General features: G+C 41.5%; 1 protein-coding gene across 1 annotated transcript in view; it reads right to left on the reverse strand.

Annotated features, from left to right (window-relative positions):
- The window catches only part of MAMDC2 (MAM domain containing 2), a gene marked incomplete at both ends in the record, with an annotated part of 62,604 nt that overhangs the window by 12,964 nt on the left and 23,431 nt on the right, over positions 1 to 26,209 (reverse strand). Inside the window, 7 exons of the mRNA XM_080362762.1 lie at positions 6,352 to 6,617; positions 7,491 to 7,637; positions 10,075 to 10,168; positions 13,060 to 13,316; positions 15,504 to 15,641; positions 16,588 to 16,672; positions 17,247 to 17,512. Of these exons, the coding sequence (XP_080218888.1) occupies positions 6,352 to 6,617; positions 7,491 to 7,637; positions 10,075 to 10,168; positions 13,060 to 13,316; positions 15,504 to 15,641; positions 16,588 to 16,672; positions 17,247 to 17,512 (1,253 nt within the window). The remainder of the gene's footprint in view (positions 1 to 6,351; positions 6,618 to 7,490; positions 7,638 to 10,074; positions 10,169 to 13,059; positions 13,317 to 15,503; positions 15,642 to 16,587; positions 16,673 to 17,246; positions 17,513 to 26,209) is intronic.

The raw sequence follows: 26,209 nt of genomic DNA on the forward strand, positions 1-26,209 counted from the left end.
GCATAATATAGCTTACATATCTGCAGTATGTACACATACATACATACATATGTATAAATGTTTATGATTTGCTTGGCTGGATCATATCCACCTAACCTTTTCAATGTGGTATTTTCGAAGTGTCATATTAAAGACTGTTGGCCAGCTTCATGTTTCCTGCTCACAGAACTCAAGCCAACAGTCTGTGCCAGACTGCAGTTAGCTAACTCTGAAAGAACTTGTAAAAACCATTACACAGACCAAGAGATGAAAAAAATCTGAGCCTTTTTATTGTCCTGCTGCAAAAAAATGTTATCAAATTTAAAACATATCAGACAGATTTTGTATTGTTTTTGAAGCCTTGGGAATAGTGTTCATAGCAGAAGAAGATGAAGGACATAGGTAATCAGGTATCTTGGAACAATTGTTTTCTGGCTGCAAAATTATTACGACCTTCAGAACTCCCCAGCCAAAGCAGCGTGAACGACGCTTTGCTGGCTTCACTGGCTGTGAAGGAACTGCAAGAAAACTGTTTACAGTTTCCACAGGCGCTGACCCAACCTACAAGTCACACCTAGTAACCAAGAACTTGACCAGCCAAACTACTGTGCATGCCTACAACTTCTTATCATCCAAGTCTAGACATGATGCATCTCAGATGGGCACATCAGCCACTACATCTGTGTTAGAGGAAAGGTGGTAGCCTCATTTTATTTTGAGACCACCTCACTCCATGAAAAGACTGTTATTCACTTGCTTATAACAGTGCCAAGACACAATGATTTCAGCTCAGACTTTCCATGCTGGGTCCTTGCTTCAGGCTTGTTTTGGAAGATTCAAGCAAAAACAGTTCCATCATTTCTGAGAAAAAGGCTAGGAAAAAAAAAAAATTATTTTGCCCCTATTTAAAAAATTCTTTGAAAAGCCTGGGTATTCTTAGGCTTTGAAGTAGGAGCATGAAAAGTGCCAGGGTTTGGTCTTTGTGCCAGAACTGTGCTTTCTGTCAAGTCGTTAGTGTTGGAAAAACTAAAATTTGCAAAAACTAGGACAAGCTGGGCACACAGATGGGGACGTGGACAGGATTAGAGGGAAAAAAAATGGACTGTCCAGAGCTGAGAAGCCAGGAGTATGATGGGGAATATAGGGGGTTGCTGCCTGCAGGGAAGACAGATAAGACAAAGCTGCATCAAGAAGGAGGCAAGACACACACGGACATACTGGAGGAGACAGGACGAGAGAGGTAAAGCTTCACTGAGCTTTCTTCTCTCATATTTCTCTACACTGTCAGTCCCTCCAGAGCCTGAAGTTTAATCCACTGACTTGCTGGTTCCAACCACTCCTTGCTGTCAGGCAAACCATACTTTGATGCACTTCCACTGCTGGCCTGCTCCGAAGATGACCATTGAAGTGTTCCTGGTCAGCTATTTCACTTCGTCCTAGAAAGACACATCTTTGTAGATAACTAACCTAAGTGTTTATATGATGCCACACAATGCTCCTTCATTTTCCTTCTGTTGGCTTAGAAAAGAGGAAACAAACAAAATAAAGCATGAAAGGACTTTTTAAAGCATTATGGTTGTAGAATTGGGCATGAGATTGCAAGGAAAAGCCAGGATCGGGTTATTTTCAATCAGGTGCAACTACATTCAAGACTGCCTGTGAATGTCACAAGCAGACAACATGTAACTACACCAGTTTTTCACTCTTGCCTTACAGAAAGCAGAAACATGCTTAAACTTTGTCATCGCTTGTATTTTGTATGCTACCTTCTTAGCTCTAAACTCGTCTTGATAGACTTTTCCATATTAACGTGCTTCAGAACACTGTCTTCCATATAATATTTGTCTAAAGTTTACAAACTGATGGTGTATAGATGTACACAGACTTCATGAAAACCATGAAATTGTTATACAAAGTTCAGCACATTGGAGCCTTGTGCATGATTTATTATGTACCAATGGCATCTACTATCTATACAAAACTGCAACTCAATCCCTATTCTAAATCTAATTCAATCTTCCAGTCCAGGAGAAAAGACAGTGTGAAGAAATAGGTTTAAACCAAGGCTAAGGTAGAACTTCACCCCCACCTCCCCGATATAGGATAAGGGGTGTCTGTGTTACTACAGATCATTGATGACAACTTCTTGACCCAGGAGGTAGAGGAGCCAACAAGGAGAGGTGTGCTGCTGGACCTTGTCTTAACAAACCAAGAACTGTTTGGAGATGTAAGGGCTGGGGGCAGCCTTGGCTGCAGCGACCATGAGATGGTGGAGTTCAGGAGAAAGAGAGCAATAAATAGGACTAAAACCATGGACTTGAGCAAGAAAAATCTTGGCCTCTTCAAAGGTCCTGCTTGGAAGAATCCCATGAGTTAGGGCTCAAGAAGGTAGAGGGTTCCAAGAGAGCTGGTTACTGTTCAAACCTCACGTCCTCCAGGCTCAATACTGATACATCCCTATGGGCAAGAAATCAAATAAAGGGAGCAGGAGGCCAGCATGTATGAGTAAGGAGCTCCTGTCAAAACCTGGGTGGAAGCAGCATGTTTATGTAATGTGGAAAAAGGGACAGACCACCTGGGAGGAATATAAGGTGGCTGTTACGAGTTTGCAGGCATGTGGTGAGGAAGGCCAAGCTATGCTTGGAATTAAATCTAGCCAGGGATGACAAGGACAATGAGAAGGGCTTCTTCAAGTATATCAGCAGCAAAAGGAAGGTTGGGGAAAACGTAGGTCTGCTGCTGACTGAGGTGGGTGTCCTGTTGATGGATGATACAAAGAATGCAGAGTTACTGAATGCCTCCCTTGCTTCTGTCTTTACCACTAAGACAGGCCCTCAGGAATCCCAGACCCTGGAGGTAGGAGAGAAAGCCTGGCAAAAGGACGACTTTACTTTAGTTGAGGAGGACCGGGTTAGAGATTGTTGAGGCAAACTGAGCATCCACAAACCCATGGACCCCGATAGATGCACCCATGAATGCTGAGAGAGCTGGCAGATGTTGTTGCAAAGTCGCTCTCCATCATCTTTGAAAAGTCATGGAGAACAGGAGAGGTGCCTGAGGACTGGAAGAAAGCCAGTGTCACTCCAGTCTTCAAAAAGGGCAAGAAAGTTGACCCAGGAAACTACAGGCCAGTTAGCCTCACCTCCACCAGGTGATGGAACAGCTCATTCTGGATGTCATCTCCAAGCATGTGGAGGAAAAGAAGGTTATCAGGAGTAGTCAGCATGGATTCACCAAGGGGAAATCATGTTTGACCAACCTGATAGCCTTCTATGATGGTATGACTGGCTGGGTAGATGAGGGAAGAGCCATGGACATTGTCTGCCTTGACTTCAGCAAGGCTTTTGACAACGTCTCTCACAACATCCTCATAGGCAAACTCAGGAAGTGTGGGCTGGATGAACGCACAGTGAGATGGGTCACAAACTGGCTGGATGGCAGAGCTCAAAGGGTTGTGATGAACGGTGCAGAGTCTGGTTGGAGGCCTGTAGTTAGTGGGGTTCCCCTGGGGTCAGTACGGGGTCCAGTCCTGTTCAACCTCTTCATCAATGACCTGGATGAAGAGACTTGCACCCTCTGCAAGTTTGCTAATGATACCAAAATGGGAGGAAGGGCTGACACACCAGAAGGCAGTTCTGCCATTCAGTGAGACCTGGACAGGCTGGAGGACTGGGCAGAGAAGAACTTCATGAAGTTCAATAAGGGCAAGTGTAGGGTCCTGCACCTGGGGAGGAATAATCCCAGGCACCAGTACAGGTTAAGGGTGGACCTGCTGGAAAGCAGCATTGTGGAGAGGGACTTCGGAGTTATGGTGGACAACAGGTTGACCATGAGTCAACAATGTGCCCTTATGGCCAAGAAGGCCAACGGTATCCTGGAGTGCATTAAGATTGTGACCAGCAGGTTCAGGGAGGTTATCCTGCCCCTCTGCTCTGCCCTGGTGAGGCCACATCTGGAGTACTGTGTGCAGTTCTGGGCTCCGCAATTTAAGGACAAGGAATTACTGGAAGGAGTCCAGCAGCGGGCTACAAAGATGATTAGGGGCCCAGAGCACCTTTCTTATGAGAAGAGACTGAAAGAGATGGGTCTGTTCAGCCTGGAGAGGAGAAGGCTGAGAGGGGATCTCATCAATGTTTATAAATATCTCAAGGGTGGGTGTCAAGAGGATTGGACCAGACTCTTTTCAGTGGTGCCCAGCGACGGGATGAGGGGCAACGGGCACAGACTGAAGCATAGAAGGTTCCATCTGAATATGAGAAGAAACTTCTTTACTTTGAGGGTGACAGAACACTGGAACAGGCTGCCCAGAGAGGTTGCGGAGTCTCCTTCTCTGGAGACATTCAAAACCCACCTGGACACATTTCTGTGTGATCTGCTCCAGGTGACCCTGCTTTAGCAGGTGGGTTGGACTAGAAGTCCCTTCCAACACCAACTGTTCTGTGATTCTGTGAATTATGATATGATGAACACATGCTGTGTTTTCTAAAGCTCAATAAACCTCACTTTTTTGTGATATTTGAGGAATGCCTCCTCCGCAGAAACATTTTGCAACTTGTTTCCATGGGAAAGGAGGCTTTCCCATCACAAGACTTGAAGGATTCACTGAAGGTTTTTGAGAATTGCCAGAGGCCAACAGGCCCTCCTGCTGCAGACCATGGGGTTTCTTCCCTCCTGCAGACCATCAGGCTCAGAAGCAGTGAGGATATTCCCTTGACTTCTTTATTATCCCCTTTGCTGCTCTCCCCATCTGCTCCTGCCTACAGACAGACTGGTAACTGCAGAAATAAAAGCTACAGTTCATGAAAAGCTTTCCATCCCAGGCAAGCTTCTTCACAAGTGTTTTAGACATAATACTTTCTAGGAAAACATAAAAATAGATCTTCATAAATTCATTTTGGAAAAGATTTTCCATGTAAATGTCAGATGCTAAAAAAGCTGCCACCTCCAAGGCTATAAACCATTTTTAACAGTCATGCTCAGCTGTCATCACTACTCATACAGTGCATTAGGCTTCACAAGCTACTGAACCTTTCTGGAAGTAATAAGTAATACATAAACAGGACATGGCAAAAGTATGCTATAAACATGCCTTTTTAACCAATACCTTTCTATGATTTAAAAAAAAAAAGAGAAAAACACTTCTATGCAAATATTTTGGGATGATACTATGAGAAACTTTTCTATCATGCACTTACTGGGCAGTAAAAAAGGTTTGAAAATAAACTAGAAATTCTACTCTCTTTTATGCATAAAAATATATACATAAAAATTCCATCAATTTTTTAAAGTATTAGATCTCTGAGAGAAAACACTAGCCAATGATTAGGACTGATATTTTCAGTATAAATCTCCCTTTGAACACAGTTAGGCAACATTTTTTTTATGAACATATTCTTCTATAGTGTATATACTTTGAAAAAAACACTTTTTTTTTTTAATTCAGGAAAAGTTAAACTCAATAACTACCACCATTTCAATAATTGCTTTAGAGTGGGGAAACTGCCTAAGAAGTTTGTCTAGAATTTAGAAATACTGGAGTTACAAGACAAGTTTTCATTCATATATTCATAGTACTGTCACACTCTGAAAAAAAGCTGGCTTCATCTCTGGGTCATCCGGTAGTGATCCATCTGGTCCTTCTTAGGTGACCCACAGATGGTAAAAACCCATTACAGAAGTCGGGATAACGGCAGAAGCAGCAACTACAAAAATTTGTGTAAAAGTCAGTCTTTGAAAATGGGTGGAGATGAGGAATAACAGCAGCTTGAGGACTTACTCAAGAGGTGATGTGAAACATTCTGTTATTCTTATTAACTTGCTGAGATAACAAAGTGACCCCTCAAATCAGACATTGCAAATACTTCAAGACCATTGCTCTAAATTACACAGATTTCTGCTTTCATATTTTAACTCAGTGGTTGAGTTTAGGAAAGTAGTATCATCTCCCCATTTTAGCCAGAACTTACCAGCACTGATGTTCCAGATTAATTAAAAATCTGTAATTGAGTATGGTGATGAGAATCACATAGGAAAGAAACATGAAAAATGAGTGAACGTGAAGCCTGCTGAGAAACCAAGACACAACTGGCTCTAGTTAGAGCTCCTCAAGTGAAATCTCCACAAATACTGCAACGAAAGTAGAGGACACCAGGGCAACCGTGTTCCTGGTATGAAGCTCCTTTATCTGGGCTCCCATGGGAGCCAGGCTGCAAAGAAATACTGTACTCGCTACTGTACTACCTGGGGAACTCTATTTCACTTTGCTGGTATGGCTCACTTAGGGTTAGCCCCTGGATAACACAGAACTCTGGGAGGAGAAGATAAGGAAAATCTCCATCAAGAATTCGGCAGTTTTGAAGCGTTGGCTCTTACCTTGCAAGGCATAGGCTTTTTGAACGAGATTTCAGCTTGAGTCCAAACTCCTTTTGGAGAGTCCAAGACAGACCAGATTTTCTCTTGAACGACATGATTCTCCTCAAAGATATAAACAGCAAGAGTGCCACTCATTTTGAAAAACCCATATAAGGCATAATAAAAACGCAGACAAAACTGCATGTTTCCTGGAAGGGTCGGGCCGTACAGACGTCCAATATACCCAGGCTGTGATGTAAACTTCGTGTTCGCCAACAAGTAATAACCTGCAAGACAGCACAATTATGGAGTATTTCTAATACACAATTAGCACAGCTGATTTGCTGTTACAGCAGCTTCCCTTACTGCATCAGACTTCAGTTACAAAAACAGATTCTGCTGGCAGGAAACAGATTATCATACTGTTTGAAAGGAAATAAGAGTTTTTCTATAAACATCACGGCTACTTCAAGCTAAAATGGCACATGGCTAAGTTACCAAAAACAAGCATATTTCCAATTTACATTGAAAGATTCTCTGGCCTGCTGGCCTCTCTGGAATCCTGGCTCTATCAAGGGTACTGCTCTGACATCGAAGAAGGAAGGATGGGGCACAAAGCCTATTATTCCCTACCCCAAGTGTAAAGGGGTGAGACTTTAGCACATAGGATTAAGAACCATGAATACCCTACACCAAGAGATGTATAGTTTCAGAAGTTATTAGCAGACCTTTCACTAATGTTGCTTTACTACGCAACATTTCACAGTTTTCCCTTAAAAATGGCAACTATCCTAAACCTGGAAGACTAAGACCCCACCATTCCTCTATATGAAAAGCAATGCAATAAGCTATTATTATATTGGCTTGCATACTTTTGTGGAATCATCCCCTCAGTGACTACAGATCAGTATAGTGAAGATACTCTGATTTATGGCCCTGCATGACTATTCAATAGGCAACCTTCCTCCTTTATATGTGGGAGGCACAGCCAGAGTCCCACTAGGACTGAGCGTTATACACTGATTTCTAATGGCAGGGAGCCACAGTGAGGAAAACGAATCAGTGTGCTAATTACATTATTTAAAAGAATGAACAATTATACAACAGGTTAACCTTTATATCCAGTTTGACTCTCCTAGTGAAAAGCAGTTTTGATTTACCAAACCCAGTAGTGTGATCTCCTGCTCTATACACGTTACGCTTCACTTTCACTCTGCTCCATCCTGGGCCGTCTTTGTGATCCTGGTAAAAGTTACATAGATCTTCCTCAAAATTGCAGCCTGCCTCAGCAGGATTGAAAAGAGTTCCTGAAAGATAAATGCATGTGTTCTGTTAGGAAGAGCACTGTATAATAAGCATAGGAATTTGAAGCACAAAGATGACAAAGTGTACTTTTCACATTAAAGAAGATGAAGATGTGCAAAGATGGTACATATGTAGAGTGCAAATTCACAGTGATATCAAGCTATCAATTTTCTAACTGAGGTGGGTGTTATTTTCTTATATTTTTCCTGGAGCCAGGAAGAAACCTCCGTCACAGCTCCTATACACAAGCTACAGATACGAAGTGAAGATTCCTCATTCAGGACATAATGCACAGAGACATTCAGACCATCTGTTTTCATCCTGCTCCTTCATTCAAAAGGTTTTTGGACAAAATGAGTGTGCGTGTGCACACATGTGTGCATGGATGTCATATTTTCATCTCAGTTTCCACAGGGACAGCTTTCTAACATCAACATTTAATATTCTTTTAAAGACCACTTTTTAAAAAACGCTTTTCTAGTCATAAAATGTGTATGCATATGCACGCTCTAAGTACATAAGCGTTTGTTTCATACACCACCTCATGGCTACTGACCTCTGGACCTATGCCTTTAGGTAAAACATTCCTACTTCTTTACAAACCTCATCAGCCACTTGTACCAAATGCTGGCATAAGGAGGGGCACAACCCAAAGCCACCTTGCAATTTTGGCAACATCAGGAGTCAGGGCTCTGTGAGCATCACTCTGTGGCAGCACGCATGACTGTTCTGTACAGAGGCCTAGAGGGACTTCACAGCAAGGGCAGGGACACAGGAGATCAGCTTCAGAAGCACGACTTTGGCTTTAGAGAGATGCCTGCAGCCTTTTCAGCCTCAGGTAAGCCTGATCTAAGCAGTGCCCATGTGTCTTTGCCTACAGAGAAAAAGAAGGGAGCTCTGTGCCTCCCCTGCTGCTTTTCTAGTTAATGACAGCTGGAGCACCAGCAGGTCTGTGCAGCATTGAACTCATCTTCTGATTTATCCTTTGGTGAAGTTTAATACTCTGGTACACTTTCCCTCCCTTTGGCTAACGATGAGGCCTTTGTTGATCAAAATTTTTTTTTTTCAGAAAAATAAGGAAAAAACTTGATACTGCTATACACACTGCTATGGCTGAATACAAGGAGAATGAAGATCTTTCGCTTTTTAACATCTCTACTCAAGACAACTGAAGATGGAAATAGGACATAAGTCTGAAGGATTAGCCAGCTTTATTGTATTTCAACAGAATACAAAGCAAATGGTTGGCATTCATTTCTCAAACAGGAAAAAAAAGTCCCCAAAACTTCAAAATCAGAGTTTGTAGGCAAAGCTCTACCTGAATCTATCAAATTTAACAATCAGAGTAGACCTGAACTTGGGCTGTGACAGCATGACTAAATCAGGGTTGGGGCGGAAAATACTATAAAATTTATCCCATACTTCAACTCGTCTAAGCATCTGATAATCAAAATGAGCACACAGATGAGCACATAGCCCCAATCCATGGCATAGTGCAAACATTACTCAGGATTTTTGTTGCAAAATAAAACAAAAAAAGAACAGACATTTAAGAGTTAATGAAACAACTAGATTTACTCAGTCAAGAGTGGTGGATTAATAACACATATGGAATCTACCTCCTATTGATACTTGAGTGATGCAAGTAAAGCTAGCAGAGACTTCAAGCAGATAAAAAGGGAAAAAAAAAATTCCATGATCACTTCAGAACATTAGCCAAAAATTCAAACTTGTGACTGAAAGAATGGATGGGCTCAGTGGGAAACCACCAATCCAATCTGCCTTTGACTATTGCTTAGCGCTACAGTAAAACCCAAGCAACCAGCACACAGCTACTTAAGAGGCTGCATTCACAAACGACAAAGTCCTTGGTCCCAAGTGCCTCTACCACTATCTCACAGACTCAGCTGACTTTTTCTGCTGTGAAAACCTAATAAAAACCTGACCAATACACCACTCTGAGATAAATAATAACCCCCAGAAGATTAAAGACAGGACGGCAAGGCTCCCTTTTGGCTCTGACAAACACCTCAGGGCATGTAGCACAGAAGACGACATTCCCTTTATCAGCAATAATGAAAAGCCCAGGACATTTTCTTCCTCCTACTGTCACACCCGAGGAAATTTCCCTCTCTTTCTGCGATAGGCCTGCAAGTTGTAATTTGTTCAAAAGCTGGGATGATACAAAATACAGCTGGGGATCCCTGAGGCCATGTCTTCGGAGAGGAAGCATTAAGGACTGGTTTCTGGATAAAATGAATGGCATTAATGTTTATCTGCTGTTTTGTCGCTAGGAGAAAGAGGAGTTCAATGGTGCTGGTCAGCTGATAAGGCAGCATCTGCACATCACTACCAAATATTGCAAGTATTGACAGACTGTTCAGAGGAGAAAAACCAAGAGGGAAAACAAGGAAGGTAAACAGCAGTAAGAACTCATACCTGTCTGATTGCTGCAGTAAACCGGAGAGAAAGAAATGTCATCAAGGGCAACGTAACCTCCCTTGGCACTATTGAAAGCAACTTCAAATATTACCTGAAAATGGTAATAGTTTGTTATTTATCTACCATATACACAACAATAATTCTGATACATGTCTTCCTATTACAGAATTCTGACTGGATGTCCCAGACAGCACTGCAGATGTTGGGAAAAATTAAATTACATCACTCATTAGGAATATAAATCAGAGGCTGATCCTGGCACCTGATCTTTGCCCACTCACAAGGTCAAGGAAAAATCAAGGGGAACATAGCTCTTCTGGTGCTTCATGAAGTACAAATCTTAAACTTGCAGTAAGGCTACTGTCATGGCAGCATACAAAGCCAGTATTCAGAGTCATCAGTCTATATGGACTATAACTCCAAATAATTACTGTCTAATTACTACTGTATCTAGAATCTACCTGGATTCAAGAGCTAAAAATGAACTGTGTGGATTATTCTGCTGCTATAATTCTAAGTTTTACTGTCTTCTGTAAACATCCTTAGACACTGAAACCCATGCCTTGGCATCAGCTGGCGGGAAAGACTTCCTTTGAAAAAATAAGAGGAGAATGAGAAAAGCTCTTGCTCTGTTTTGTTTACCACAAAAACCAAACAATATTTCTACTTAGCCATTCCCAAGGGACATCATTTCCTCAAGTAAGTCGAGTGCAGTCGATAACTCTTGAGGAAGTATCTTAAAATTTATCTTAAGTATCAAAGCTCTGAGTTGCAGGAAAGCTTTGAAAAAAAAGGGATGAATCACAAGGCAACCCCAGGGATAAAACAAGGATATAAGAACAAATGATTCCAGAATGAGATCCTGTTTGGTGAAAGCAATGCCTGTGATGTCTTGCCTAGGGATGGGAGCCAAACTAGGAGAGCTGTAAAAGAACCATGAGCAATCTCCTTCAGTCAGATGAAACAAAGAGGAAGAGCCTCTTGAAGTAACTGGAGAAATAATATGAAAGGTTTTAATTGTAACTCTATGAAGCGATCTCTAAAAGCGTTGGACTACATAAAAATTCTTGGTGTAAAATAGAAGCCCATCTAAGCCAGTGTCTTGTTTCCAACAGAGATCATCTACAGAATAAACTGAAGACAATGACAATTTTTCAGTTCTTCCCTCATATTGCATTCATGATGGATTCTTTCCCATTAATTTGTCTAATCAGTTTTTTAACTGATCAGAATAATGGTATCCATAGCACACTGTGGAAGTGAGTTCTACAGTGATGTGATGTAGGAAAAAATCTTCCCTTTGGTTTATTTTTAAACTGTTACCTGGTAATTAAGAATTTGGAACAGCAATGTAAATTATCAGCAAAAGGCAATAGTTAATCTCTTCTGTGTCATTCATTATTTTTATGAACCACTACCATATTCTACTTCAGTCATTTTTTTTACAGTCTGAAAGATGTTATTTCATTAACTTCTCCATACTTCTGATTATCCCCATCTCCTTCTTGTAATTCTAGGATATTCTTTTTGAACTGAGAGGGTAAGAGTTGGATACTCTGCTGAACAGAGGGGTATTCTGTGCATTCATCCAGTGGTACAACTGGATACTTCCAGCATAGATAGATTCCAACATTCCAAATCGTTTTATGAATGCCACTGAGATCTGAGAGGATATTTTCACAGAACTAACCACAATAATGTCCAGCTCTAAGTGATCATTAATTAATTTCCATCTATAACACTGTCACTGTTTTTCCCCTTGCATATTTACTGAATAAGTAATACACTTACCATTCAGTATTATGAGATCTTATCTGATCTAATCTTCTTTGCTATACCATTTGAAGTCTTAGAATTCAAATGGATTACTTGGTCACTTACTTTACACAGTATAAAAGGTCTTTGCAACATCTGATGAAAATTAGCGTTACCCCTAATACTTTCTGCAGGCTTACAGTGAATTAACAAATAACTTATGTGGAGTTAAAGCAAGTAGAATGAAAGATGATTTATTTGTAATTCTAGTATTAGAAGCATATATACATTTTGGGAGAGAGTATGTATATATATACACACATATAAAATACATATATATGTAAAAAACATATATGTGTATATATATATTTACACAAGTAAGTACATATGTGTATGTATCATACATATACACTGTTCATTCCAGTCTTCAAAGGTATTTATATGTTTATTAGATCAAGAATGTAAATTTTACATATATAAAAATATAATGTAGATACCATGGTGTGTATATATATATATGTATATATGACATATATGTACACACATTTTTATACATGTGTGTATATCTATTTATATTTTCTGTATGTATTTGTATATATAATGTTTATTGCAATCTTGTAAGGTTTGGGTTTTTTTTCAGTAAACACTAGGGAAGAAAAAGGTCCAATTTCTTCCTATTATTCTTGAAATTAATTATAGTAACCACAGAGAGCTGGCTTTTACATCCAAAGACTGCTGTACTATTAGGACCCAAATTTGGACTCTATGTCTTGAAAACACAGAAAAAATGAATTGCAGGGTTGTATAAAGTAGAGAATAGATCTCAAATTTTTTTACATTTTTTCTCCTGCAGTAGGAGGCGTCCATTATTTTATGATACTCAGCATCCTCATAAATGGATCTACAAGTCACAGAAATATGTGACTGAGAGAACACTTACATTATTTAGTAGGAACTGAAAGACCTCACATTAGTAGGACTTTACAACCTCCAAAGGTGTTCTATTCAAGAACTTCACCTCCTGACTTCGCTGAAAATCAAGCATCGGTACGCAAAGTGATTCCTCCTTTGCTCTTATGCAAGGAAACAACAGATCACCAGCATCTTTATAGCCACCTTTCAGATACTGGATGGCCACTGCCATGTTCCTGACTTGCCCTGAGTCCGCACTGATGTCTGATGCAACCTGGAAGCCGTAGCCGGGCTGCAGAGGAATGACTGCGTTACCTCCATGGGGTACGGCGCGTTGAAGTCCACTTCTGCTAGCGCCCAGTCCGCACTTGGTGCACTCTCTGTTTTCCAGATCTCTTCATAAAAGCCACTTGTATCTCTCAAGTAAACGGTAAAAACAATGCTACTCTCCTGCTTAAGTTGATAATAAAAAGACAAGCAGCCAGACATTGGGGCTGTGGTTTTTGGTGAGATTAGCTGGGCCACTTCCTGAAAATGTTTGACGTAAACAGAGTCCACATACATGTAGTGACCTACAAGTATAAAAGAAACTCGATATAAGGACACTTTTTAAAGGACACCACTTACAAGAAGTATCAGGAGATGGGCTGGCACTAGAAATGTATCTCTACAACTCTAACAATGACAGTTGATTCCCAGGAAATTTTAGTAATTCTAAGAGATTTTTTTCTTCTCCTTTCCTATGTACAATCCAAAGTTGTTTGGCTAAAATATCACTGGCAAAACAGTCAGTTTCAGTTGTTTCTTAGGTCTTTATTTGAGACCTTTATATTAGAGAAGGTAATAAACTCCCTGAATTTTTGGAGCCATTCATAAAATGGAAAAATGTGTTACCACTGAGTAAATTCTCTGCCTTCCAACAGCTCAGTATAGTATTCAGTCTTTATCTAAGTGCAACTTTTACTGAAGCACTCAAGTAAATGAATGAGACTAAAAGCCATGTGTTTTTTCATGTTTTACTCAGCAGTTCATTTCATATATCCAGTGAATTGGCAAATAACCTTTATTCTGAACATTTCACAGCTTGTATTATTCTGCCAAGTCTCTACAGGATTTGGTTTCTGAAGGTTTTACCTTTACTGAACAGACCTTCTTTTGGGAGATACATTACATGTAAGTAGACTGCCTCTCCCTCAACAGCCAATATGACCTGCAGGATTTTCAAAGGGTATAGCTTCTCAGGCACTGGTTTTGGGAGAGCTATCTCATTTAAACAGGAGACATCCACTTGCACAGATATGCTGTGCATCTGTGTCAGTCAGCATCAAACAGTATCAGTTGATGAATGGAAAAATGGTTCTTCACAAGTAGAAAACTTGGAGAATGAAGTGTCAAACTGACAAGGTACTTCAGCACAGACACTGCAAACTGTGTCATTAGGTTTCTATTTACACCACTATATTAATTAGCTGATAGCGTTCTCAACCTGGAGGTGTTACTTCTCGCTTTGGTCCAGTGGAAGGAAGAGAAAGAGCTTGCTTGACTGTGGCTCTCCTCTGGCCTCCCACTCCCAGGGGTGACACTTCAACAGTACTTGCCTGAGAAGTTCTAGACTTAATTTTCGCTCTGCAGTTTTACATTTCATAGTTTAATCACTATGTCCTTGATGATGTACCTTCATAGCACAATTCTTCTAAAAAGAAAGTTCTTAGGTGACTTTTGGCTTCTTGGTGTCTTCTCAGCCGAATGGTAAGCAGAGGGGGTTTGGTGTGAAGAAGAAACACTGACTATGAGCAAACAGATCCCTCCAGGCTGGCAGAATTTCCTGTCACAGACAGTACTTTGTTTAGCAGGTAGAACTGCTGTCTGCTGTTGAAGTTTTGGTGAGTTAAACTTCCATCAAAATTTTACTCGCATTTAGGTGCCATGGGGTGATGCGGGGCTGGACTGACACTCTGTACTCAACTCACACAATTGTGAAACAAATAAAAAGGCACAGCGGCATGAGTTAAGGAAAGAGAGTCAACCCCACCTTTCATGAAGTGATTCCTTGCACCATCACGAGCGTCACGTTATCCAAGATGCTCAGTGTGCCACAGCAGCCCGATCTCCTGATCATCACCTGCTGCAGTACTCCATGCAATGCTACATCAAAGACATCCCTCAGCCCTCTCTATGACTGTGCAAAACCTTCTTCTCTCAAAAAGGTGGATGGGACAATGATTTCATTCAGGGCAAGGAGTGAAAATCCTTTAAGTCTTCACAGCATTCTTCCTCTGGTAGACTGTATTAACAGTTTGACTGAAAGAAAGAAAGCTCGAGTACTCTGTGCAATTTAACCTGAGATTTTCCAAACATATTTCAGGTCCTTAACTTTCCTACTCAGCTTGCCCAATAGCCACTGGAAAGAAAACACCTGCCAGAGAGAGGTACAGTGGAGCAGTACAAGGTTTTAAAAGTTACTGCGGTCCATACTTTCAGAATCCACAGAAAGATGAATTTTCCCCCTCCATGTCCAAAAATTTATCCTTATTCTGAGTATTTTTTTAAGCCTAGCAAAGGATATAGCAACCTTTGTGTGAACTTCTGAAAACAACCCCTCTTTTTTTCTAGTCCCGTTTTTCACATAAGTCATTCTTCCCCCACCCAATGCCAGGAGAAAAGAAAGAACTCACATAATAATTTGCAGTGTAAGAGTCATAACGTGGATCATAGAGACAGATTTTCCACTATACTTCTGTTTTACATTTTTTGCTTACCCAGTTCACTATTAAGTGTGTGGTCTTTGGCCAGGATAGACTGAGAATTCCGAATGTTCCCTCCACCAACAAACCAGTTGACATTGGGGTTCCAGCGGTTCACGAAGCCACAAAGGTGATTTTCCTCAAAGTCACATTCTGCAATTGGAGACATCACCAGCTCAGTGCACAGATTTTCATTATAGAAACTGGAAGAGAGGCTATTGTCAAGGATAGGCCTCTTTTTACATACGGCAGTGCAGATAACACCTATATTTATAAAACTGGACACAGCACTTAACAGCTTATAACAAATGGAAGCAAACTTAGCCACAAATTTCTATCAATTTTTGATAAAATTCTCATTTCCATCCTCTTCAATCAATCTTTTCATTAGTTTGCAATATAGGACTGCTGTAATTCAGAACCAAATAAAACAGATTTTAAAAATACCACTTCAGAGTATTAAACAGAGCAGAACTTCTACTTGTAAACCAGGAACGGCTAGAAACAAAGTAGGACTAGTATTTCATAGCAATAATGAGACTGCTTTGTTTCCTTCACAGAGTCAAAGAATTGTGACAATTTAGTTGGACTCAACCAGAGCTCCCCAAAAATGCAAAGGTCTCCCAGCCTCCTAGACACTGAAATTTTTGAACTTCATCAGCAGTTTTTGGCAGATATCATGAGGAAATAGCAGTAAGTGTAACTACCAACAGAGTTCTGACTCTGCAGCCTGGAGGATGCCGCTGTCAGGAAGCATGAGCAGGCAGACAGCAAAAATAATATCGCAGCTGTTATGCCTAATATTTGCAGCAGTTTAGTTTGTGAAAATACAACATTTGTTCCTGCTTGAACAATAACCATCTTTAGAATGAATTATTGTAGGTGACATGTCTATATATATCACAAAGACGTGTGAATAAAAACACATATTGCTGTGTGGAAGCTTAGCTTAAAAATATCTATACCAAATATGACAGCCTACTTTTCAATAAGGAAAAAGCCATTGTCTTTTTTCTAAACCCAGACCTTTATTTTTAAACTGACAACAAGGTATTTTTTTCTATTCAGAGAATATGGGAGCTGAGCAGACAGTACTTACCAATACAATATCCAGGAGTTATTTTAATTTCAAAAACTGCTATACTGCCAGATTTATCTTGTCCCATTTCACCTTCCAGTACAATCTGCACAATATAAACAAACCTGTAAATTTTAGGGATTCAGTATTTCCATAACAACCCTGGACATTTGAACAGGATAAAGAGGAGAACAAATTAAATATCTGTGGGACACTTATCATCCCTACAGATAGGAGAGGTGCTTTTACTGGAAGAGCTTGGTGTTGAGGATCCAGACAACACCTTTCCTTGAGGTCAGAAAGCACACTGAAGGACAATGAGACAAGGCCAAAAAATGTCACACTTCATATAAAAGTATGGGACTCCAGACGCCTCAGCTGTGGCTGCACAGGCCATTATTGTGAGAGATGAAATGTGATGGGTGTTGGATAGAAATACTCTCCTCCCAGCAGGGCACAGAGAACAGGAGCAAGCGAGCAGAGCTGCAGACCCCAGACCTGGAGGTCCTATATCTGCCGGAGAACGACAGAAGCTCCGCAGGGCTCTGCCGCCCTGATTTTAGAGACAGGGGGGGTCAACTGACTCACACCCTGGTGGTTAAAAGCAAGAATAGGGCCCAGGGCAGAAATGTTCAACAAGCAGTCTGCGCATCTGTGGCATCTTCTGAAACTGGGCTTACCTTGTACTTCTTTGTGCTGTTGGTTAAATCCAAGCTCGCTATGAGCCAGCTGTCTGAAGGCTCCTTGGCTGACCACAGCAAACGATCAAAGCTCTCTCCCTCCTGCCGCAGGTACAGGTTGAGCCTAGTGGGACTGGGTGAAGCCTCTGAAGTTGTTGCTATCTGATAAATCAGTCTGACACAGCTCCACTCCTCCGAGTACAGCTCAGGGCTGGACAGCACTGCCTTCTCACCCTCATAAGATGTATCCACAGAAATGTAATGTCCTAGGAATAGAGACACATCAGAATAATAAATGTCAGAGGCTTTGCTTCTGCATCCCTGGATAAAAGTACTTTGTTATAAGGGAACTGTTGTTCTGGGGTTAGGTCAGGCGATTGAGACTGCCACTCCTTTGTTAAGTGATTCATTTAACCTTTTAATGCCCCACTGTACCCACACATACGTCATTTTGTGTGTCTCACTGCATTTTTAATCACAATTTTTAAATTATTTGAAATCTTCAGAGAGAGGTGATATATCAGTGTTAAGTAAATTATTAAGGAAAGACATGGACCAGTTGAAGAGGGTCCAGAGGATGTCACAAAAATGATCAGGGGGCTCCTGTGAGAGGCTGAGAGAGTTAGGGTTGTTCAGCCCGGAGAAGAGAAGGCTCCAGGGAGACCTTATCGCAGCCTTTCAGTACTTAAAAGGGGCTTATAAGAAAGATGGGGACAGACTTTTTGGCAGGGCCTGTTGTGACCGGACAAGGGGTGATGGTTTTAAACTAAAAGAGGGAAAATTCAGCCTAGACATGAGGAAGAATTTTTTTGCAATGAGGGTATAAAACACTGGCACAGGTTGCCCAGAGAGGTGGTAGATGCCACATCCCTGGAGACATTCAAGGCCAGGCTGGATGGGGCCCTGAGCAACCTGATCTAGTTGCAGATGTCCCTGGTCATTGCAGGAGGGTTGGATTAGATGGCCTCTGAAGGTCTCTTCCAACCCAAACTATTCCATGATTCTATTATTCTGCGATTAAGTATTGCCCTCCAGACCTGATAGCTGTAGACAAATTATTTGATCGACAAGATAATTTACACAGGCAGGAACATGCTGTGGGAATAACTGGTTGTTTTGTAGATGAAAACTTTCTAACTTCGTTTTCGTAACTTAGATTTTAAAACTATCCATAAGAAAACATTGCAGCCAAAAACTTCTAAAGCATTTCTGGTTTTAAAGCAGAAAACTAGAAAGACACACTTTAGTAAAACTAACAGGTACAAATATGTTGATTCAAAAAAGTGCTAAATTTAAAGCTACATTTAAACATATCAGCAATCTCAATGACATTATTTCAAAATTACTCTCTGGATGGATATTTTAGGAGCTGGGTCTAAAATATAACCTTCTTTATAAAAACAAAAGAAAGGATGCAATGACAAGCTAAAAATGCAGGAGGTAGCTGAAAAAATGCCAAAGAAATAACATGGAGAAAAAAGGAGGCAACAATAAATAAATCACAGTGAAACAGAAGCCTGGTCCAAGAGACTTTACTAATGCATCAAAACCAAGATCAGGAGAGTAAAATGGGATATAGAAGTCACAGAAACATGGAATGCAATGACAGAATGCCATGACAGAAACAAGCTAGGACATCTATGTCTGAAACATCATGCCACAGAAGATCTGGAAAATTATCCCTCCAGCCTAGTGGCAATGTATATCAGATAAATCCCTTTCCTGATACTAATTCGCAGCAGCCAGGCTGCAAGATTGATAAGAGTGGTCAGGGACTGCGCCAAGTCAGTCCTTCACCCAGCAGCACTTCATACTTATCCTCTTTAGCCTACCCAGAGCAAATATTTCCTCTTCTTTTACCTCATTTCACTTGACCACAGAGCCTGTCCTCCGTTTCCACACATATGTAAGCACTTGCTTCACTTGGACACACCAGCAACTGGAATGATATTAAATATATTTCTTGCCTTCGAGGCATACCCTCCCCTCTCAAATCCTGCCTGAACTCTCCAAATCTACCAAGCCACCTTGGAGTTGCCTTTTGCAAGTACCCTCTCCAATCTGAAAAAAAATAATCCATGTGGACAGTCACTGCCCACCCTCCAAGGCAAAAAGCAAGAACAGATCTGGTCTATGAGGTTCCCAAAGTCATTTCCCATGCACCCTCAGGAAGATGCCAGGAGTGGGTGGCAGCTCTGACAATACCTGATTGCTTGGGCAGTGCATGTTACACCAGCCCCCTGCATCTGCTCCCTCTCTCACCTGCAGATGCTGTGCACAGCAGCCCATTTGTACTGTACATTTTTGTTCAACGGATGTAAGACAGATGATTGCTACTTACTTAGGGGGTAGACGCATCCCTTAGGAGTATAAGTGGCTGTGTAAATACAGAAAAACTGCATTTTCTCTCCCTTTTTAGGGAATGGAATTTTTTTGCCTGTTACCATAATTTCTTTTCATATCTACTGTGTCTGGTTTTAGTCTCCTGAAGGAATATACAAAATCACTGATTAAGTATGAGTAACTTGTTACTACAGCAGCATATGAAAGAAAAAATAAACACAGGAATAAATATTTAAAAGTACGCACCTAGTGTGCCTGCCAAATACTTAATCTGCCACTACGTAAAATGTGAGTGCATAATACATCCACTTGCATACAGATATCAAACATTTCACAAGAATTATCACGCACAGCATTTATTTGCTGGCATGTGCTAGTCCAAGGTATGCGTGTTTTTCACAGGCACAGAGGATAGAGGGAAATCACCACAGCTCTGTCAGAAGTCAAATGCTTCTCACATACTTGTGTTTAATTTATATAAGTGGCAATATCCAGTTCAGAAAAAGAATCTGTGGTTTTAGACTAGTCTGAATTTGGATGATTCTGCTTACAAAGAAACCTACAATTCAGAATCCATGCCTGGCAATTTCTGTTTAGATTTCAGCCCTGTTTTTGTCTGCACTTGATGAGTACTCCCATAGGAAACAGAGCTTTCCTATGATATTCATCTTTTTTTTCTTTCAGAAATAAATTAGTGTCAACATAGGAAAATACATTCACATGAAGACCTCAAATTGCCAGCTATGAGGCTTAATAGCTGCCTGTCTTTATGACTTAATTATAAGTAGACTAAGGTTCTTCTACAAAAATAGTTATTTAGAAGAGAAATAAAAACCTATTAGATTTTCCAGCCGAGATTATTATATTCGTATAAACTTGGATCTGGGGAAGATTATGTTACTGTAAACTTGAATCTGTATTTTCTGTTTGCTGTACACTTGCTCTCATTTCGTCTGATTGCCTGCTGATATGAGAGATCACAAGATTTCTTTTTAATATTTTTAAAATTATTATTGCCTGTTTCTAAAAAAAGCTTAATTCGACCTATTCATTAAGTCTCAGAAACAGAGTGCTCTCACTCTCAACATGCTAATTATTTTAGCATGTTGTGGACATTTAAATGTGTGATTTGCTCTGCTGAAATCAATGGGAGCACTGATAGAGAGCTTTATGTGTGAGTTTAAATGCTTTGCTAATCAGGATAAGGGTGCTTGGCACTTTGCAGTATCAAGCACAGAAAATGCTAAACTTCTTCCAGATGAATGCTGGCATTGACTAAATGGCCTTTATACTAAACTGTATTTCAGTAAGGGCAACAACATGTGCCATTGCTGCAGAAAGGAAGGTCTCACAATGCAGACCTCTAGGACTGACACAGAGCAATTGTGAGAGCAAATCAATGCAAAGAGGGGGTTCCTTGGAGTAAAGAAGCAGACAACTTTCCACCCTTGTTTGTGGGAGGAACAGAAGGATATTTAGCAGTCTATGGATTATTTGATGAATGTGCACTGCTGTAGCCTGAAATCTCATTAAAAATGTAACATGCAGCTTCATTTTACAGCATGCCACACATTTTTTTTTTCCTCAAATTCCTCCTCCTAGAAATGCCCATTGCACTTAATTAATGATAATCACTCAGGAGTTATCAAGAGAGGGCTACTCTTCAAAATCACATGAAAGCAAAATACTAGGAAAAGATCGATAACACAGAAACATAAGCATGAATTTTCTGGCAATTAATTGCTTGTGGGGGCAGATGCAGCCCTAAGAAGCAGAAGGAGCTGTGCACATATAGGAAAGCTGCACTTTCCATTTTTTAGGAAATGACAGGGGAGTTTGCCACTATGGTGTAGAAACAATAGAAGCTTCTTTACAGACAAGAAAAGCCCGTGAACACTAACTAACTTTGACTGCTACCAGCTAGCAGTTCCCCAGTGGAAGCAAACACCTCCAGCCAGCAGAAAAGCTGTGAGAAAGGGGATTCTCGGGTGTATGTCCTTCACCACTCACTCACTGCTCGGGCAAGCAAGTAATGCACTTTTTACCCACATTCCTATAATGACTGTCTACCCAGTGTGCAACTTCACTGTCTTCTCCTTGACAGCTGAATCAAACTGTACAGGACCAAGCATGTGTACATTTTACATTCCTCCATGTCCAAGTAAAATATTGAGCCTAGAGGGGATTAGGACTCAGCGTTTCAAACCTATACCTTCTCATTGCGACTATGCATTGCAGTGGTAAGACTCACAAAATGAGACCTTTAAAATCCTCCTGTGTGCTCCTCTAGCAAGCAGTTCCATACAGTCCCTCTTAAGCACAGTTGGTGATACATTAACTCTATGAGTCATTCACCAAAATTTTCCAAATCTATAGTTGTTTTTTTGTTTGTTTTAGTTTACTTACAAAATAGGCATAAGTATATCAGTCAGCAATAATTATATCAGTGGCTTAGGGGAGAGAGAGTTAAGACCAGCAGTACTGCTTTTTTCCCAAAAAACAGTGCAGAAATGACACTGATTGCTCACTCTGTAAATAACACAAGACAAAATGTCAGACATGGGCTAACGAACTAAACAAAATTCCAATAACAAAATGAAAAAATAAATTGGGATGACTAAAATTACCAGTTAGCTTTTCAATGATACGTTTCATCTGTAAAAGCTTGGTAGGGTAACCACAGATGGTTAGACTCTTCGTGGGGATATATCTGACACAGCTGTTCGCTTAGTTCAGCAACACTGCAGCTTTACAAGAAAAACAGCATGTAAGCAGTGAGCTCCAAGACAAACAGTATTAAGGAAATATGAAGCAGAAAAGGTTTGGGAATTTACACTTGATTAGGCACTCATTTATAAAGAAAATTTGCAACAAATACCTTAAAGTTGCCGGTCACGTTTGGATTTTCTCTGTACTTCCCATGCAGACACAGGAAAGAATATTACTAGGGTTTCTTAGGACAAGTTTGATCTACTGGTACTTTCTCTGGAAGCTCAGTGTCTGGATTTTGGGCTATGGCCTTAGGGTTTTTAAAAAAATATTCTGCTGCCAAAATAAAAGGGCAGCAAATCCGTTCATTTTTAGGACCTATTAAGTCTTCTTATATCTCCAGAAAAAGTTAGTTTAAAATATTGATACAGACAGAGAGACATCATTCTGCAAATGAAGTTTGCACAGGGAGGCTTCCCCTGGGTACAGATGAGGTTTAGATGAAAGTTCAGAGTTTGAGTTGAGCACACAGAAATTCAACAAGCTACTCCAAATGAGAAAGCCTCAGACTCAACTCTCCATTTTCCATTCAACTTATTTTCAGCAGACAGCAAACTTTTCAACTAAAGTGGATACTTTTTCCTGACAAATTGTCTTGAAAAACAGAAATGTGTGGATCCATGTTAAACTTGTCCTATAAATGAAAAGTTGAGATTTTCTATGGAAGATTCTTCAGAACAGTGTCCTTGCAGTTTAATGAGGCTTTCTGGAGAGAAAATGAAGAGTTGGAGCGTGAGGTTGGGGGCTCAATTTTTTTTAGGCAGTGTCTTGGTAAAGCAAAAAATTGCATTAGCAAGTGGCTTTTCAATTGGAGGGAAAGGTTTTGTGGTACAGCTCCCTGAAGAAAGTAAAAGAAATCCCCAAACCAATCAAACACACAACAGCCTGCACAAATATTTTGTCTGAACCCACAGTGCTGGGATTAGAGAATCAGCTTGAACTGCAACTATGGTGGCAATTCTGGTGGTATCTGTCAACCTACAAGCAGAGGGCGGTTATCGGAGCTGGAGGTCTTTGCAGCAAGTTTTGCTCCATGCAGCCTTACAACCTAGGCAGCATCAGGCTGGGGACACTGAGCCCTCGTCCCAGGTCCCATGCCAACACCATGGTGCGGCTCCAGCAGAGCGCTGGTGCTGGTGCCAAAGCCAACACAGGCTTCTCCTTACTGCCCCTGCCTGCCTGACTGCCGTGGGGCAGGTCCCCTCTGGGCAATCTTAGCCACAATGTCACCAAACCTGAGGAGCATCAAGAGCCACCAAAAGCCACCCAGACCTCTTACGTGAGCAAGGTCTCACATCCCAAGCAGGTGGAGAAAGCACTGCCTCTTCACCACAGCTGCTGGACCTGAGGAGGAGGTCTGTCCACCACACCGAAACCTGGGAGGTCTGCCCCACATCCCCCTCCCTAGCCTGGTGTATGCTGGGACCAGTTAGCATTGTCATCACAGGAAAAAAAATCCTTGGTCTTTAAACCTCCTTATCTCCTCCCTGGTTTCTTAGAAGCAGCTCTGTGAAAACTGCTGAGAGATGAAGAAGCAGGAGGTGGTCTGTGTTTGTTGTGTGCAGAGACTGACATGCACTGCTACTGTCCAGGCTTTTCCTCCTCTTGTGTCTACAGGGACACTTCAAGCCCAAAGCTGTCATCTTCCTGCAGGAAAAAGCCACGGTCCTGCCCGGCTGCTGCACCAGCCCCCTTCACTGCCCAGGCAGGGAGGGCACCTGAAGGCACTAAATCCGCCCCTGTGCTACTCTGCTTCTCCAAGGAGAACAGTGGGGTTTCCAGGCAACTTTCACAAATCTGAGTGGTATTTATTGAAAACAAAAGCCTTTTGTTGAAAATCACGGCCTAGGACAATGAACACCCAGGCAGTTCACCCAGGCGGTCAGGCACCTTCGCCCTGCTGGGTGGACAGCCCTGACAACAGGAGCTGGCCCAGCAGCTTTCTCTCTGCTCACCTTACTTCACAGAGTCCCCCTCCAGGAACTAATCATTTGACCCTTTGTTTGCCATGGCCACCAGAGCAGGCCAGAGAGCTCATGTTTCGCAACCCCAAGGTGAGGGAATGAATCTTGAGAGGTTCATTTCCCAGCAGAGGGCTTGGATTGCCCCACCTCCTGCCCTGTCCTTTGCTCCTACACAAAAGTTCAGAAATACAGCTGTCAGCCAGCCTGTCAAAAACCATAAAAGTAATACAATTAGCCCTGAAACACTTCATGACTGTGGCATCTGGTCGCAGCTACTACCACGCTAGCAAAGCCTTCCAGCAAGGAAGTGTGGATCCATTGGCGTGCCCGTGAGAGTCTGGCAATGGTCCAGCCTGCGCTGCCGTTCTGTTTCTGATTTTAGAAGAGTTGCTCCACTGCACTGGGGACGTTTAAACTTTTAAGAGCTTTCTGGCAACAGCCAGGTCCTCTCCTTGCTCTCTCTCTTGAAGTCCCAAGATCCTTACATCATGCACCAATTACACCAGATCTTCTGTTTGTTCCAATACAAGCATGTGGGTTTGTTTTCTTTCACAATGACCTCACGGATTTTTATACACTTGTCAAGTTTTCTTTCTGCTTGTTCCAGCCAACCCATCCATCCCAGTGAGCTGTTGTTCAGACCACTGCATTCTCCTTTTCACACTGTTCATTACATAACTTCGACAGCTTTTTATCTGCTGACACAAAGGATCCCAGGTTCCTCTCTCATATCTCTGTTTTTCTTTGCAATAGCTTTTTCAAAAAGCCATCTCTGATTTCCATTAGCTCGTATGCTAGAGCAGCATGTAGGTAAGATCTGGAGACACAAGATTCTCTGCTGTGAACTTCTGAATCAGAAGCAATTCAGAAAAGCCACTTCTTTATTCTTTGGCATCCTAAATCAGTTTCCATTGTCCCCAGCACATGGGGAATATTAAACATAAAACCCAGATGAAGTAGAAATCATCAAGCATCTATTTGTTCACAGTGCTAATCTTTTTCATCACTAGCTTTATGTCTTTGCTAAACCATGTTTCCACCAGGATCAAGTACACAAGGGAAAGCACAGCTGCTTGTGCAGGCAGTGTGCATCAGAGAGGTGCTTTTCTTCAGCAAAAGAGTACAAAATTTGACTCCTACAGTATTCCTTTGCATTATGTTGTCTGTTTACTTTGTTCATGGTTCATTTATTTATGCAGATGCACATGGTGCGATGTAGTGGAGCACACCTGTAATGTACTACGGGTTCTGGTTCGCATTATGTGCCACCCTGCCCAAGGCAAACCTACTCATCCACAGTCCACACAGCTTTGGCACTTTTTTGAAGAAAAATCCATCAGATTTACAACCCAGACCAAAAGGTTGGCTTGCACCCCACAGGGGAACTAACGAGAGGAAGTGGGTGAGCCAGACCATGAGACAGGTGACTTCTCATTGTATATTAAGAGCAGAGGTTTCTGGGGCCATGCTTCTCCTCAAGTCAGAGTAACAAGCACAGCCATAGGGACTAAGAGTTTGAGAGAGAGAAGAAAGAGATACACCAACCCTGATTTGGTTGCCACGTGTCAGGATTTCTGTTAATCTGAAAGATCATGCTTTTGTGCTTCAAAAGCAAAGACTTCTTGGTCAAGAAACTTCCTTGGTATGCTCCAAAGGGGTTAAACTAAAAGCTGGAGGTGCTCACCATCTAAGCAAAACTCTGAAGCAAGCCTGCACTGAACCAGGGAAACGGGAAAACTCTGGTCACACCAAGTAGCGGCCCCAGGAGGGAGAGGACAAGGAGCCTTGGAGCCAGGGCCCAGGGGTGAGCAGGAGCAAAAGTCCACCCAGCATGACTTGGCTTAGGTGCATAAGGGAGTGGAGTCACAGCGTGCAGGGGCGTCCTGG

This window comes from Nesoenas mayeri, assembly GCF_963082525.1.
Source record: "Nesoenas mayeri genome assembly, chromosome: Z".
Classification (NCBI taxonomy): domain Eukaryota; kingdom Metazoa; phylum Chordata; class Aves; order Columbiformes; family Columbidae; genus Nesoenas; species Nesoenas mayeri.